This window comes from Chelon labrosus (assembly GCF_963514085.1).
Source record: "Chelon labrosus genome assembly, chromosome: 1".
Lineage (NCBI taxonomy): Eukaryota > Metazoa > Chordata > Actinopteri > Mugiliformes > Mugilidae > Chelon > Chelon labrosus.
This window is the reverse complement of record NC_140337.1, coordinates 14,273,886-14,288,088: the sequence shown is the minus strand read 5'-3', so window position 1 is coordinate 14,288,088 and position 14,203 is coordinate 14,273,886. Positions and strand designations below refer to the sequence as shown.

Sequence of the window (14,203 nt, the reverse complement as noted above, 5' to 3'; positions counted from 1 at the left end):
ATTTAAGTGATTCTTGTCCTTGGACACAAATTTTCACAGAGCAGAATCCTGTGTGAGTGTTAACATACGTTATATTCAAAGTCATGCTCTGTGTTAAAATGAAAATTCCTGTCCATGGGCACAAATGAATTCAATTCTGTTACTCTTTCATGAATCTAGTCTACAGTCTACACAGGCAATACTACAAGCCTCTCTGACAGTGCGACAGCGGTACTTCTAAACAAATGGCTCCTCATAGAGCAGTAGAGGTTCCCAGATCATAACTTGTTCCTATATATCTTTTAGGGGAACATATGGGAAACTGGTTCTTCACATAAAAAGAGCAAACCTACTAACACGGATACATCTTTGGATTTATTTTTTTTTTTTTTTGCTGTAGCATGTGATTATTTCTGCCGCCATCCTGCATTTTTTAAATTTTTTTTTTAACACAGTGGAGCGAAAGAAGTGCCACATCAATAGACTGTCTGCTGTTTTCGCCCCATGTGGTTCACCTTTGATTGCTGGCTCAAAAAGGATTGCACATACATTAGATGCCTGCGCATGTCGTGAGTGCTTGGGCGTATATATATGCTTGTGTTCACAACGCCTGCCTGTAAATAAGCGTAAGTGAGAGAGATGAGGTTTGGGTGTTAACGTCTTAATGTTGAGAGAGGTTGGAGGAGCCCGTCGATACTCACTTGACGCGTTAAAGAGAATCGTGGCTGGCTCGCTGGGACTCACCACGCCATCCACTAGCAATGGGAGGAATCAATTAAAACACTATTAGGCTCAGGGATTGACATGGTCCAACGCAGCATGGGGTAAAGCGTGCTGAAGAATGTGGGGGGTGCTGGTTGCTTTTCCCCACAGATGTAGCTCAGCAAATTTTCAGTCAGCTTGTTTTTTTTTTTTTTAACCGTATTTTTAATGTTGAAGTGGATATTTGAGGACAAATACCCTCAAATAGTCAGCAAGTTTCACCACTGCGACTCAGCTGAATGTGGCTCAATCATTATTGTTTGATGTGTGTATAGTGTGCGACTGAGCCTGAGGGAAATTTTATGTATATTGCCTCCTCACACCTGGTTTGTTTTTGCTTCGTATTGGCGTCGGACCCACGGAACAAACATTCTGTTGAGTCTATGAATGTCCAAATTATTTAATTCTGATGCCCACACCAGTGTTTTAGCCTGCTTCATCCCTGCCCAGATGGACATGTTTAATGCTTCCAGCTCTCCTCTCATCCTCCGATGCGTCCTTTTTGCATTACTGTTCAGCAGAAGACAGAGAAATTGTTTGTTGCCGCTCTCGCGCTCCATCCCCTTGGCTCACCAGGGACAATTATGCCCCCCCTTTCAAGCTATTGCCAAGCCCAATTTGCCACACAAATTAAACGGGCCGCATTTGAAGAGCAAGGGGGACAGGGTGAAGGAGAAACCGAGAGAGAGAGAGAGAGAGAGAGAGAAAGGCCAAAGACGAAACAAAGACAGAGTGAAAACAAATCATTGGACCAAACAGAGAAACGTAACATCATCATCCTCTAATATCATTTTTAAATCCATCACGTTCCTCCGAGCTAGAATGTCCCGGGAACAGGCACGACACGACTCTTTAGCGTGTTAATAGAAATCTACGTTAGCTAGGAGTCCTGACTGGTATTTTTCTTAAGAGAGAGCTGCAGTGTCCACTGTGTGGGGTGGCGAGTAGGCCTGGCTCTTAGGTTTGTGCCATCTGTTGAGCAGGCAGACTCAGCCATTTTCTGCTCTTGCGTGTCTCATATCCGCCACCGTATCCACAGCCGGAGGCTATCTCACACCCAAATGGCTCCAGAGCAGCAGCAGCAGCAGCAGCAGAGGGTAGTTTTCCCATTGGAAATGCAGTGGGATTTGGGTGCTGAGGGGTTAGTCTGGAACGGAGTAAACTGGCGTGCTCTAAGGACTGCATGTGTGGTGCGCTGAGGTCTTTAGTGCACACCACACATGCGGAGAGAGCCCCAGAGTGTCTGGGCTGGATATGCATATGCAGTGGAACGGTAGAGGAAATTAAGGAGCTTCTAAATCGCTGGAAGGGCCTACTGCGCCGCTTCCAAACGGCAAGGGGGAAAGGTAGGGAGAAGACAAAGACGCACGAAGAAAAAAAAAAAACAACCCAAATAAGAAATGAGGAGAAAATTGGCAAGAGAGTGATTAGGAAGGAAAACAATAGACAGAATCTGGGAAAGGGAAACATGTTCACGTGGCAGTGCAGGAACCGATAGGAGCACACATAGATCCCTTCCGCTAGTACACGCTGCCTGAAGTGGTTCTGGCTATGAAGCGGCACTTTCTCTCGCACGTCTGCAGCAGACAGGGCACACACCTCACCCCGCGACCTCCCCGATTCCCAGACACCCCTTCAGTCATTAACAGACAGCCACTGCGGCTACCTCATGATACGTTTGTTTTGGCTTTGAAATGATGACCCAGCACAGCTGTTTAAGTAGGGTATGGGGCAGCAGCAGCTGCTAAGAGGCCAGACGGCTAAAGGAAGGAAATTAATGGGGGTGTTGTGGGGGAATGGTAAGCACTGAGGCGTCAAGATTTGGGGGCTGCTGACAGCAGTTGTGCAGGTCTCTGTTACATTTGTGCTCAAATGCAACTGTGGAATGTCTGGGAGTTTTACCAAGACAGTTGTCTAAGAGAAGGTTTTGGCAATAGTGTTTTTTCTTTTCTTTTCTTCTCATAATGTGTTGTTATGTAAATTCACACTAGACTGTGGAAGATGGGAGTTTCTGAAAACATAGCTCTTAAAAAGCCTCCTCAATGGTAACGTTTATCGACCGTTAATGCCGTTTTGGGAAGGTCCCATAATTAAATTGTGCCAATAAATCCTGGAGTTGCACATAAAACGGGGGGGATAAACGGAGAGTACGTTTCTCCGTTCGCCTCTCCCCTGCTGTGAGACATATGCGGCGGAAGGCAGCGAAGAAAAATAAAACACGTTCGAGCAGATTGCAGGGAACATTTCTCGAGCACAAAGTTGAAAATCTCACCCATCAATTTCACTTTGCGTGGCTCTGTTTTATATGACCTTGGGTGAACGATCCCTTCATTCAGAAATATTCCGCTGAACTGAGGGGATTTCAGTCAGTGCAAAGGGAGCGATAAAATTTTTATTCATCCCACCGTGACTCCAGAAGCTAATGATTCATGGATCTTAGTGTAAAAAAAAAAAAGAAAGAAAGAAAAGGTGGGAGAGGGGGAATCTTTGGTGTAGGACCAGAGCTCAATGAGGTTTGAAAACTGTTGTCACACATCAATGAGCAGGTGTCTGATGTCAAGTAACTCAATTCCAAAGATTTCTCAGTGTGAGACTCTTGGCTGAGGCCTGAGTGTTTCTGATTTTTACCGCTGAAAAAAAGCAGTTGGAAAAATGGGGACACATTTTGATCGTTCGTCGAGATGAAGAAATTGATCATTGTGAACTATACTGTAGATGTGTGGGATGGAGGGAGAAAGCACAATGTGACACTATCGTTATGATTTGCCAGCAGCCATGCCAGACTCGAGCAATATTTTTGAGGTCTGTTTTTTGGATCCCCTTTACAACAACAAAGTTTTAAGACACGTTTCCCTATATTATTCATCTTACTTAAAAGACTCCATTGTCACTGTTTAGACACTGGAAGCTTCAAGATTTCTTTGTCACCCTTGTGTAAGTTGCACCCCAACGTCTTTCTTTATGAGTTGATTCTGTTCACACACACGAGTTAAAGTCACATTTAAGTTAAGGACGGAGAACTCCACCTTCAGGGGATACATTTAAAAACAGCCTTCCAGTGTTAAACTCTGCCCATACATCATTCTGCACAGTGAAGGTCAGACTTACAAGTGAGGTAACAATAAGAGAAACACATTTTTCAGTGGAGCTATAAGCGTGTTTCTTCCCGTACTTGTCTTCTTCACAGAGTTTTTAATTGAATGCTGCATCTGAATTTCTAGAGATATACCAGTTTCTGTGACTTGGGAAGAAGTTGGACATGTTTCATCTTATTTAAGTTGCAGGCGTTTTACATTAAGTAATTATGTGTCAGTTGATAAAAGACATAAAAGCAATTCCGCCCTCGCCTCCCCGTCCCCGACCCAGCAGGGTACAGCACTTGAGGCTGCGCGTGAAAACCGACGGTCTACTTACTTTGAGCGTCGGCGAGGTGGAGGAGCAGACCCAGGACAAGCAGCAGCGGCAGCAGCAGCGTGGGTCTGGCTCTGTGCATGGTGGGACAGCTTGGCACCAGCATGCTTTGGCAGCCTCGGTGGCACTGGCTCACAGAGCCCTGTGAGTCAGTCTGGTCTGATTTCTCAGATGCAGGGTATTCACAGCCTATGCAAGGCAAGGAGGGATAGGAAGAGGGAGAAGGAAGGAGGGAGGGAAGGAAGAAAAAAAAAAAGAGAGAGAGAGAGAGGGACTGTATGAAACAAAGCTGTTTGGCTCCATGGGTTTTATCTATCCCTGCACATTTCTGACATACCCCCACACAGCCTCGGCTGGAGCTGACAGAGGATAGGAAGAGCCTGATGTGCTCACGGGGTATGTTCTGACAGTTCTCTAAATGGAATAGTCACTTCACATACACTGCGTGTGCACGTGTGCATGAGAGGGAGAGAGAGAGTGTGTGTGCACAAGAGAGAGAGGAAGAAATCACACAGATGAAAGGGTGAGTTAATATGATTTTGTCTTCACAGCTTTGGTCGCGAGCACCAATTAAATATGCTGCATACTAACAGTACATTTTAAGTCCCACTCAGATCAGTGCTGATATCTGTTTCTCATAAAGAGCGCCACTCTTGCATTGAAGAATAGTCAGGAAATGGAGGATATATTGGGAAATGGTGAAAGCTATTCCTTACTCCTTCAATGGGATTAGAGTAAGAAATAGAAGTAAAACTACAGAAAAGTTGCACAATTTTCTTTACAGTACAAGCTGTACGTGTACATTTTAATTACTTTGTGGTATCCTGTACAAAATCAATAAACCAATTTATGCGTAGCACGTATTCATGTTTCTTACACCACATTTGCCTCCACAGTAGATGCTTTAATAGCCTTAAGTGCCGATACAAAGTGATATAGTAGCTTAGCTTCAGCACACACACACACACACACACACACACACACACACGTGTTTTCTGTTCTACTCAGTGCCGCACAAACAACAAATAAAATCTATAAGACAGAGTGGACAGTCATTGCCATTCATGTTTCGGTCTTTATCGAGGGGCCACTACATGGCTGTGAAAATCAATGCGATACGTTGAGCCAGTATTAGCTGCAGACCAGTTATATCCCTTGTCATCCATTTGCTTAAGCCCGAGCTTGATCCTAAGTGATGGATGCTTTGCGGTAGTCTTCGGCTCATAACACGGCTCCCGGCTAATCCGAGTGTGTGAGCTTTGATGACATACTGTACTGCTGGTTAGCGTGCTAGCCCGCATTGTTCTGCAGGAAGTTGTTGTTACAGCTGTGGTGACGGGTTGGATCTGGGCATGTTCCGTGTACCATGACATTTCAGACACTTTATGTACCATGAGATCAAACGCTAGCCACGTCAGACGTCTTGATCTTTTGTGATTGTACAGTTTTAGTACCTGCTTGCCGTTCCTAGAAATAATATTATATTGGACTGTTTATCTGCGGATTTGACCGCTGCATACTAAAAGAAAAAAAAAAAAGTAGGAAAAAAAACAAGCCCCCTAAGCCCAATCACTAGGCCCGATGATGACAAAGTACCTCATTTCCCTGTTACCAATCATCCTCTTTCTCGCTCCTAGCTTTCTCTCTTTCATTTCTGTGGGCTGTAAATGGCAGAAAAGACGGGAAGATAGCGCACCTGTCACACTCGATTTGTGTTGGGGGGAGATAGACACGACTACCTGTCTCCAAGCGCCGCGGGGCCAGTAGCGAGCGCAAGAGCGAGGGACGTGTGGCGAAGGGAATCAATTTGAGGCAATCTCATCCCCCGCTCACGCCGCCACCGACACACACAAACACAAATGCATAATGCGTATGCATATACATACATCTGAGGACACTAGACAGCATTTTCACATGAGTAGCGTTTGTAGCGACAGTGAATTTGATTAGAATCAAGTGGACTGAAAAAACCCTGAGCAAGGCGTAAGGGGATAAAGCTGCAGTGTGATCCATACGTAGTGCAGGTACAGCTGTCCGTCTCCTCTGGTTATTGTTTCACGCATCTGCCCCTCCAAATCTAAGTGATAGCCTCTGAATTAATTAATGAAGTGTGAATTTCCATAATGACATGACATTAGGCAGCACACAAGAAACAGTACTCAGCAGCCCTCCCCTTCTCCGTTCACGCCCTGCATGCGCGCACACCCATTTACACACTCGCACACGCTGGTAGAGGCAAACAAAACCATCTGTATGTTGTGTAACCACCAGTGAGACAACCAAGTGGTTGTGCCATGTGAGTAAATACAAGGAGAAGCTAATGTAAGCAGAGCTCAAACACGCCCCACGAAGCCGTCATTTACGCCCAAAGTGAAAGCAATCATGATTCGCCGTCGATTCGTGGCGTTCGTTTTTACATGTGCTGCGGATTCCTTCCTAATGCGCAAAGGGGTGACGAGCCACCTGCCAGACCTGACAGAAAGGCAGCGGTTTGCCAACTGCATTGTTCTCCGACAATGGATTTGGCAGCTTTTTAGTATAAAAGCTTGTGTAATTACATGTATGAGCATGCACACGGGTTCAAATGATCTCTTCTATTCCTGTTAGTCCATATAAAAAGAGTTAAATAAAGAGGCCCCACCTTTGCCCATTTTATCCCCAACATGGCCGTTGAGCCTCACACTCTGCACCTTCACTTTCACACATTTGGTGGCACTGATGCCTTCCATTGAACGCGTATTACGAGAGACCGAAATAACAGTCTTGTCTTTCTTCCTGAGCCCCCGGTGGTATTATTGTGTTCCCATTCAGTAGTGCTTCATTCAAAGGATTTTGCTGCTGATAGCAATCATGCATTATTAAACAAAGCCTGACAACATGCACAATGTTAATTAGAAAAGGGGGGAGTGTGTGGCAAGAAAAAGAAAGGAGCTGTTGAGCTGTCTACTGTCTCTCCTTCCCCATGATCCTTATCAGAAATGTGAAAGAGAACGAGGGTGGGATGTTTATATTCTCCATAATGGCTGGTCTCTGTTCTCATTTCAGCGCGCTTGTTTGGTATTCTGGTCTATTTAGAAACGCAATAATATTAAGGGTAAAAAAAACAACAACAAAGAATCAGCCATATTTATCTTACATTCCAGCCATACCGCAATAAACTTGTTATGGGAACAAATGCAAGCAGAATAGATATGAGCTCCCCAAAGCAGCAGGTTCATAACATCAGCTTCACACCAATTGTGTCTGTCCGCGTTCTCCCACACGCTCTAATATTTTGGCGAACCGAATACAAACCAGCGGGAAGGCAATACAGACATGACAATGCTACTGATTGGTGCAGTTTCTAGCACTTTCAGCATGGCTTTGAGTATTGCAGTTTTGCCGCATTATGCCCGTTCTTTATGCAAGTTGAATAATTTCATTTTGGACAGCTCTGGGGAATTTTTAAATGGGGTGTTTTTAATTTCAGGCTCATGCACAAACTGAATTGAACTTCAAGGAAAATCGTGGCGTTATGGTATGTTATCCTAACAGACCAAAGCAGCCACAAAAATGCCACCAAATCTATTAAGGCCAATCCCTCTGTAATTAGCCCAACACATGCAAGGACAAAGCACGGCAAGACTACTGAGGATGTGAACCATGCTGCACTGTGTTATAAAAAGTAGTATCATGCCCGGCCAGGCACAGCAAATAAGAATTTGCCTCCTTTTATGAGGCAGGACTTTCTATTTCCCTCCAGACTGGCAAAGTTAAAGAATGCAATAATTACACTCTACACCCACACTCTCAAACTAGAGTGATATGCAGAGCTGTAGCCGTGAATGCATAGGGTGGACGGCTGTCGAACTGCAGTAATCTCTGTGATTTCGGTTTTTGACTTTGTCCAGAAGCCAAGAGAAATGGCCCCCGCTTCAGAAACTGCGAGTTCTTAGTGTGAAGTTTTGTAGCAGTGTAGGAAATACAAGGTAAAAAGGACTCAGGGCTGCAGCAGATGCATCTTACATATCCACATCTCTGCCTGGAGAAGAGCTAGAAAGAGTTTTGCACAAAATATCTGTTGATGAGCCGTCGGGGTTCGTCACAGTAAACATGGTTGTATTTATTTGAATATGCACAATATTAGGAATTTAGTTGGCTCTTATGATAAGTTCATGAACGCTTAAAAAAAATATGTATAAAATGTGAGTTCAAACTATGAAAGTGATTTAAAATAGTCATCATTTGACCTTTGTTTTGCCTCTCTTTGAGAAATTGGACAATCTCTAGTTGTGAGATGGCTCCAAGGAAGTCAGGGATGTGGATAAGATTGAGACGCTTTTAATGTATATAAAACATTATATATAAATTATCACAAGTTGCTGTGCAATAAACCATCTGGGTATTTAGACATCCGGTGCCCTTGTGATTTTTTTTTTTAATATCAAATGATCAGATTTTGAAAACTATGAAGCCCCATGCATCTTCACACGCAAATTTACTTTTAAAAGGGTGCTTTCCTAATCAATATGTTACGTTTTGGTTAAACCACTAAGTGCAATTTTTAATTTCATGTTACTTTCCCATATCGCCACAGTGAAAACCTTCGGTCTCTTCCCCGGATAAAAAACCTCTACTTATGTGGGGTTCTTTTTTCGTTACCACTTCTCCCTTTCCCTCCTCTCCCACTTTCTTCCCCTGCCTGCGATGGTGTGATTTAAGACAGAGTGACAAGGCCGTTTCTCACACATCGCTCCTGATCAGCCGGCATGTGTAATAACATCCCTCAAGCTAAGCTAAGCTATGCCCTCAAGTGCAGCATCCACATGAAAGACCCTGACAACCACACATCAGAGGAGTTTATTTGCTATACTTATTTATTTTCTTTTCCCCCCTTCTTCCTTTCCTCCCGTGACCTCCCTCAAACAAGCCTCTCACGGTCATAAACTATCCCTTGGGTTGTGCCGCTGGAATTCCTGTTTGAGAAAATCATTTTACAGCTCCGCCTGGAACCCTGACTAATTTTGACAAGCAGATTTCTACCAGTGCTGTAGCTGATGTCTTTGGTTATATCTTGTTTTCTTATGAATGGATCACCCGACATGAAATGCACAGCGGGAAGCTAATTGGGTCTGATGGCATTTGTCTGTCTAATAATTGGTTTAAAAGCACCTGCTGCGGCTGTAGGACAGCGAAGCTATCACAGTCCCATCTCAATTGTATGTCCGAGGCAAATTACTACCAGGAGGTTTCAAAGCATTTCCCGCTTTTCGGCTGGCAGGAGGATGTGGACTTTGAAATGTCACAGCACAAATAGTGTAAAGTAACATTTATTCACCAAGACTGTAAGCACAGCTGTTCAGTTATTAATCAAACAGTATTGTCAGATCTTTTTTTTTGTGATAATTTTACTTTTACACCTTTATTATTCACTGAAAATAGTGGCTACAGATCTTTACTGAGCCCAAACTTCGACTCAAACTGCACAATCAGCTTTGTTGATGAAAAACACAGGTCAGGGACAAGGTTTCGCAATTTGCTAACCGTCACCTTGTTCGGGTGAAAGAGGAAGGTTGTGTCATCGTGAGGAGTCAGCCCACCCGGACTAACCTTGAGCATACGCTTTAGTGCAACTAAAATGACCACAAAGCATCAACTCACAAACACTCCTCTTCCTCCACCGCCGCCCCACTCGTTCTGCTCTCTCCTTTTGTTCTCAACAGCCTCTCCTTGACTTTTCTCTGTACCTGATCCACCTCGCCACTTTCTCTCTCTCTCTCTCCCCGTTTCTCTCTCTCTGTCTCTCTTTCTCTCCTCACCCATCTTTCTCTCTCATCTTGTTCCTCCCGCCACGTTTCCCAGCAGCTGTTGGGTTCAGATGGATGGTACCCACAGTGCAAGACCCTGACCTGCAGTCTAGTGACTGATTATCCCAGTGCCCTGTTGTGCTGCTCCTTGAACGCATACCAACACACAGCACACACACAGGCATAACAAACACACACACACACACAAGGTTATGGAGCTATTGGGTAAGCTTTGGGGACACTGGGGAATTTAGAAGGGGGGAAAAAAAAATTAAAAAGCAAAGCAAGCCATTTCATCTTTGTCCGCATGTTTGGATCACCTCCTTTGACCTTGTTGACACTGGTAAACACACTTCTTATTGAACGCTAATGGATGCCGCTAATGCCTTTACAACAGGAAGCAGATAAAACCACAGCAGAGTACAGTCAGCCGTTTGGTGAGCATGCGAGCTATGTAAACTAGTCAAATGATTGTCGAGGGGGGGCCCTTCTCTTGAGCCATGTTTGCTTGTCACAGTGTGGGCGGCTTCCATAGTACAAGCATGTGCCACTTGGGCTGTGCTTGACCTTGTGCATCGTCATTTAGCATACGTAAAGAACTTCTTATCATGCAAACAGGCGGAATCTTGAGTCTATTGTGTCAGGAGCATAGAGTGTGGAAGGATGGGGGGAAAATGAGAAAAAATGGTAGACGCAGCAGCAGCAGCAGCAGCCAACCTGGAATGGCTGGGATTAAATTTACGCCGCATGAACAGGGGAGGGCTAAATCATGTTACATATTATGAACCAGAAAAAAAGAAGGGGGGCAAGAGGAGGGCGGAGCAGGAGACTGGAAATATAATGGATAAGGGGAGCAACGAGCCAGAGAGGGAGAGAGGTGCTGAGAGAAGGGAGTGGAGGACAGGGAAAGCAATGTGGAAGGGAAAGAGGGGATGGAGGCGAGGAAGAAGGGAGGGGAGAGGGGAGCACGCTGAACGGTAGAGAGCAGGAGAGGTGTAGACCAAGGGGGAGAAGCAAGGGAATGTGCCTCACTGCCAGCTTTTTTCACACTCCGTCTGCGCTTGAACGGCTAACGTAGGCTGTGCGAGAGAGATGGGATAGAGGGAGAAAAGGCAGGCACTGCTGAAGAGGAGATGATAGCTGCGAGGCCACTCTGGCAGTCTAAAGGTATTGTTTCCTGAAGGGAGGGAACTGGAAAGATGACAGCAGGTGGAGGAAAAAAAAAAAAAGTAAGACACATGGCACACGTAAACTCTTCTCACCCTCAAAAAGCACACACAGGGCCGAGTTCAGGACCACATCCAAACACACAGACGCAGCTTAAAAATGCACAACTCCTACACATACATGCTCACAAATGTGGACTCAGGCATTCATGTGCACAAATAGACACATACAAGAAGCGCGCAGGCACGCATACCCTTTGCACCACATGCTCCTGGCACTCTGACATCTACCCCCAACACAGCAACGGTCTGTGGGAGGATGAATAATCTCACTTCCGTGAGGCAGAGAAACGAGAGAGAGAGAGGAAGGAGGGTGAGAGGGAGGTTGTTCCCAGCCTGAGCTCATGTTGTTTTATAGAAAGTACAGAGCCCTCAAACAGACAAAACAGCATTCCACTGCCACTCGCCGACATGCCACAGAACATCAGAACAGAGCTCTATTGAAAATAACTGAATAATGCAGCTCTGGGAATTGTGTTGCCCCCCTAATACATATGCCATAAGTCAACAGCAATATGCCTTCTCATCTTTTCAAAACAATTGAACACCAAGGTACATTGTGCGCTGGTGACATTTTAGTGGCTTTTGTACACATGCCAAGCCGTTTGGTATGTAAATACACTACTTAGGCGAACATGAAGGATGTAAGGAGGCGCTTGGGGCATACATGCTACACTCATAGGGCAGCAAAATAATTAAAATGCCAAGTGTCTCCCATTATCTAAATGCTAATTTGCCTCAATATACCCTCAGCTGAAATGTAACGCCACATTATGGTTGCTGTAATGCGACAGTGGGTGAAATTCCCCTCAATTAGCCAAGCGTACCGTACGTTTTTTTATTTTTTTCCTTTTACCTAAGGTGTTTCCATAAGTGGTCTTGTCGTAAGGCCGTGTCAATTTTGTGGCTCGTGCCCCGTCCTTTTCATGAACATTTTCATGGTTTCATGATGTAATCTGCATTAGGAGGCGGTTATGTTGCCTCGTTATATTAATTGAATGTGTTGTTGCGTAATTTTTTTTTCAGGCATCATACAAAACGCTATCTAGTCCGAGGGTTAGCAAAGGCAAAGGTTGTTCATATTAGCATCCATAAGAGCACTGATAGCAACTCTTGTTTTAGAGTGCAGCATGTGCACTTGTGATTTTGCCATGATTGGAAAGCCTGAGTCAACAACCGAAGGAACAGGCAGTCGGCATTAGAACCAGTGGCTTATCAAAGCTTTTTTGCATGAAAATTCATCAGTGCCAACGGAGAGGGCAACGGGACAAAAAATATTATCACAGATATGAGATGTTTTTGCTGAATACACAGAGGTGAAATTGTGTTGTTCCTGCCTTTCCATCTATATCCTGATAAGACTGTCAGAGGACATGGTGGGTGGGGGCGAGCATCCTTTCAGAAAGCTGTTTCAATATTTCAGCGGTTCAAGTATCCTTGCTAAAGTTTACCAAGCACTTTGATGTGGGGGCTGCTGATTATTAGATTTGAAAAGCTAAACTTGTATTAGTTCTTGGACGTCCTTGAAAGGTGTTTTTAGCTAAGCTAAGGTATTGTTCTCATGAAAAGCAGTGCAGGCTGCTTGTGCAACTCACTTGAAGGAAAGCAGCGGCTCACCCCAAGGCGAAAGCAACAATTCCCCCTTTGTCGATTCACCAAGACAAATGTTTGCCATTGCAACGTTAACAACCAAACAAGTGTAGTTCCCTGTCAGTGATGGTATATTGTAGCAACCAAACAAGACATTTTATTATGTTGCTGAAAACCAATGAATAATCCTTTTCTGCAGCAACAGTTTGGAGATTAAAATTCAAATCAAATGCCACCTTCAAACAAATGTCAGTATACAAAATCAAAACCGTTCCGTCGATGCCTGACGTCAAGCGAAATGCACATTTTGACATTTGGGAGTGATTATCTCTCCCTCTGTCTTGTTTCACATGAAATGAACTTGGTAATTGTGCTAAAAAATGTACATGAACCCGCACTACACAAATAGTTTTTGCTGCTCTCAATCTACATCTAACACCCTCTTTGAAACATTTATACAAGCTCCCCCAACCCAATACAATCCGCCCCCGAACATTCACAAACATGATTAACACACTGTCAAGCCTGACATTGCCATCTCCCATGCTGTCAGTGGCCCTCACTGGGAGACGCTGTTGACTGACTGCCTGGATGTGCCTTATCATTAACGGGGCCGCTTGTGCCACCACGGAGGGGCTTTGATGACAGAAACTAAGGCCCCAGTGCCTGCCCCTCCCGTTTTGCCTGCCCAAGTGTCATCTAAATGAGATAGGGCCCAGGAGCTAAGGGATTAGGCACTGCATAATTACCTATTTAAAGACCCTAATTGAGCATTTCATTAAGAGACTGGCACTGAGATTTTGCCAAGGAGGGCACTACAGGGAGAGAGACGTGTTTGTCTGTGCATGCATGCGTATATGCATGCGTGCGTGCGTGTGGGTAGGTGATGATATGAATATTTGGGAGTGCATATGCTTGTGTGTGCATTTTGGAACTGCAGACTGTAACCTTGACTTCAAGGTTTACCTTGTTAGCAACAAGGTCCCTCGCTTGTTTTTTGTTTACATTGCATTTAGACTGTTTGCTCATGATTGTGCAAGTAAATCCAATAGAAATCAACAGTCACGAGTAAACATGGAAATCATCCACAGAAGGACTGTCCAACCCTTAATAGCCTACATTAGTTACATCTTTAGATAGAGGCGGAAGTTTTGAAGGCTTTGTTGTGAGTTTCAGTAAAGTGTTACTTCCCCTGACTGCCCCCAGTGAACAGAGGCTATTTAGAACCCCTGGTTCTGATTACTTTCCTCTATCAAATTAAACAAAACTTAACTTATTCTATAACTTGCTGATGAATAGGTCTCTCTATCTGCACTATGAATTAGCTGAGTGGACACATTCCTGCTGTCCAGCAGTGAGCAAATACAAATTACCCTGTCATTCTGCAGTGCTGATATTTCATACTTAATGCAGGGCTGTATTACCCTACTGTATTTTCTAGATTAAAAG

At 44.4% G+C, this 14,203-nt stretch overlaps 1 protein-coding gene across 4 annotated transcripts in view; it reads right to left on the bottom strand.

The window, feature by feature from the left end:
* LOC311490724 (receptor-type tyrosine-protein phosphatase delta) overlaps positions 1 to 14,203 on the bottom strand; it is a 121,488-nt gene that overhangs the window by 84,517 nt on the left and 22,768 nt on the right. For all 4 annotated transcript variants that reach the window (XM_084548370.1, XM_084548373.1, XM_084548371.1 and 1 more), the window contains exon 2: positions 4,156 to 4,341. In XM_084548370.1, coding sequence (XP_084404496.1) covers positions 4,156 to 4,258 — 103 coding nt within the window. In that variant the 5' untranslated portion in view covers positions 4,259 to 4,341. The remainder of the gene's footprint in view (positions 1 to 4,155; positions 4,342 to 14,203) is intronic.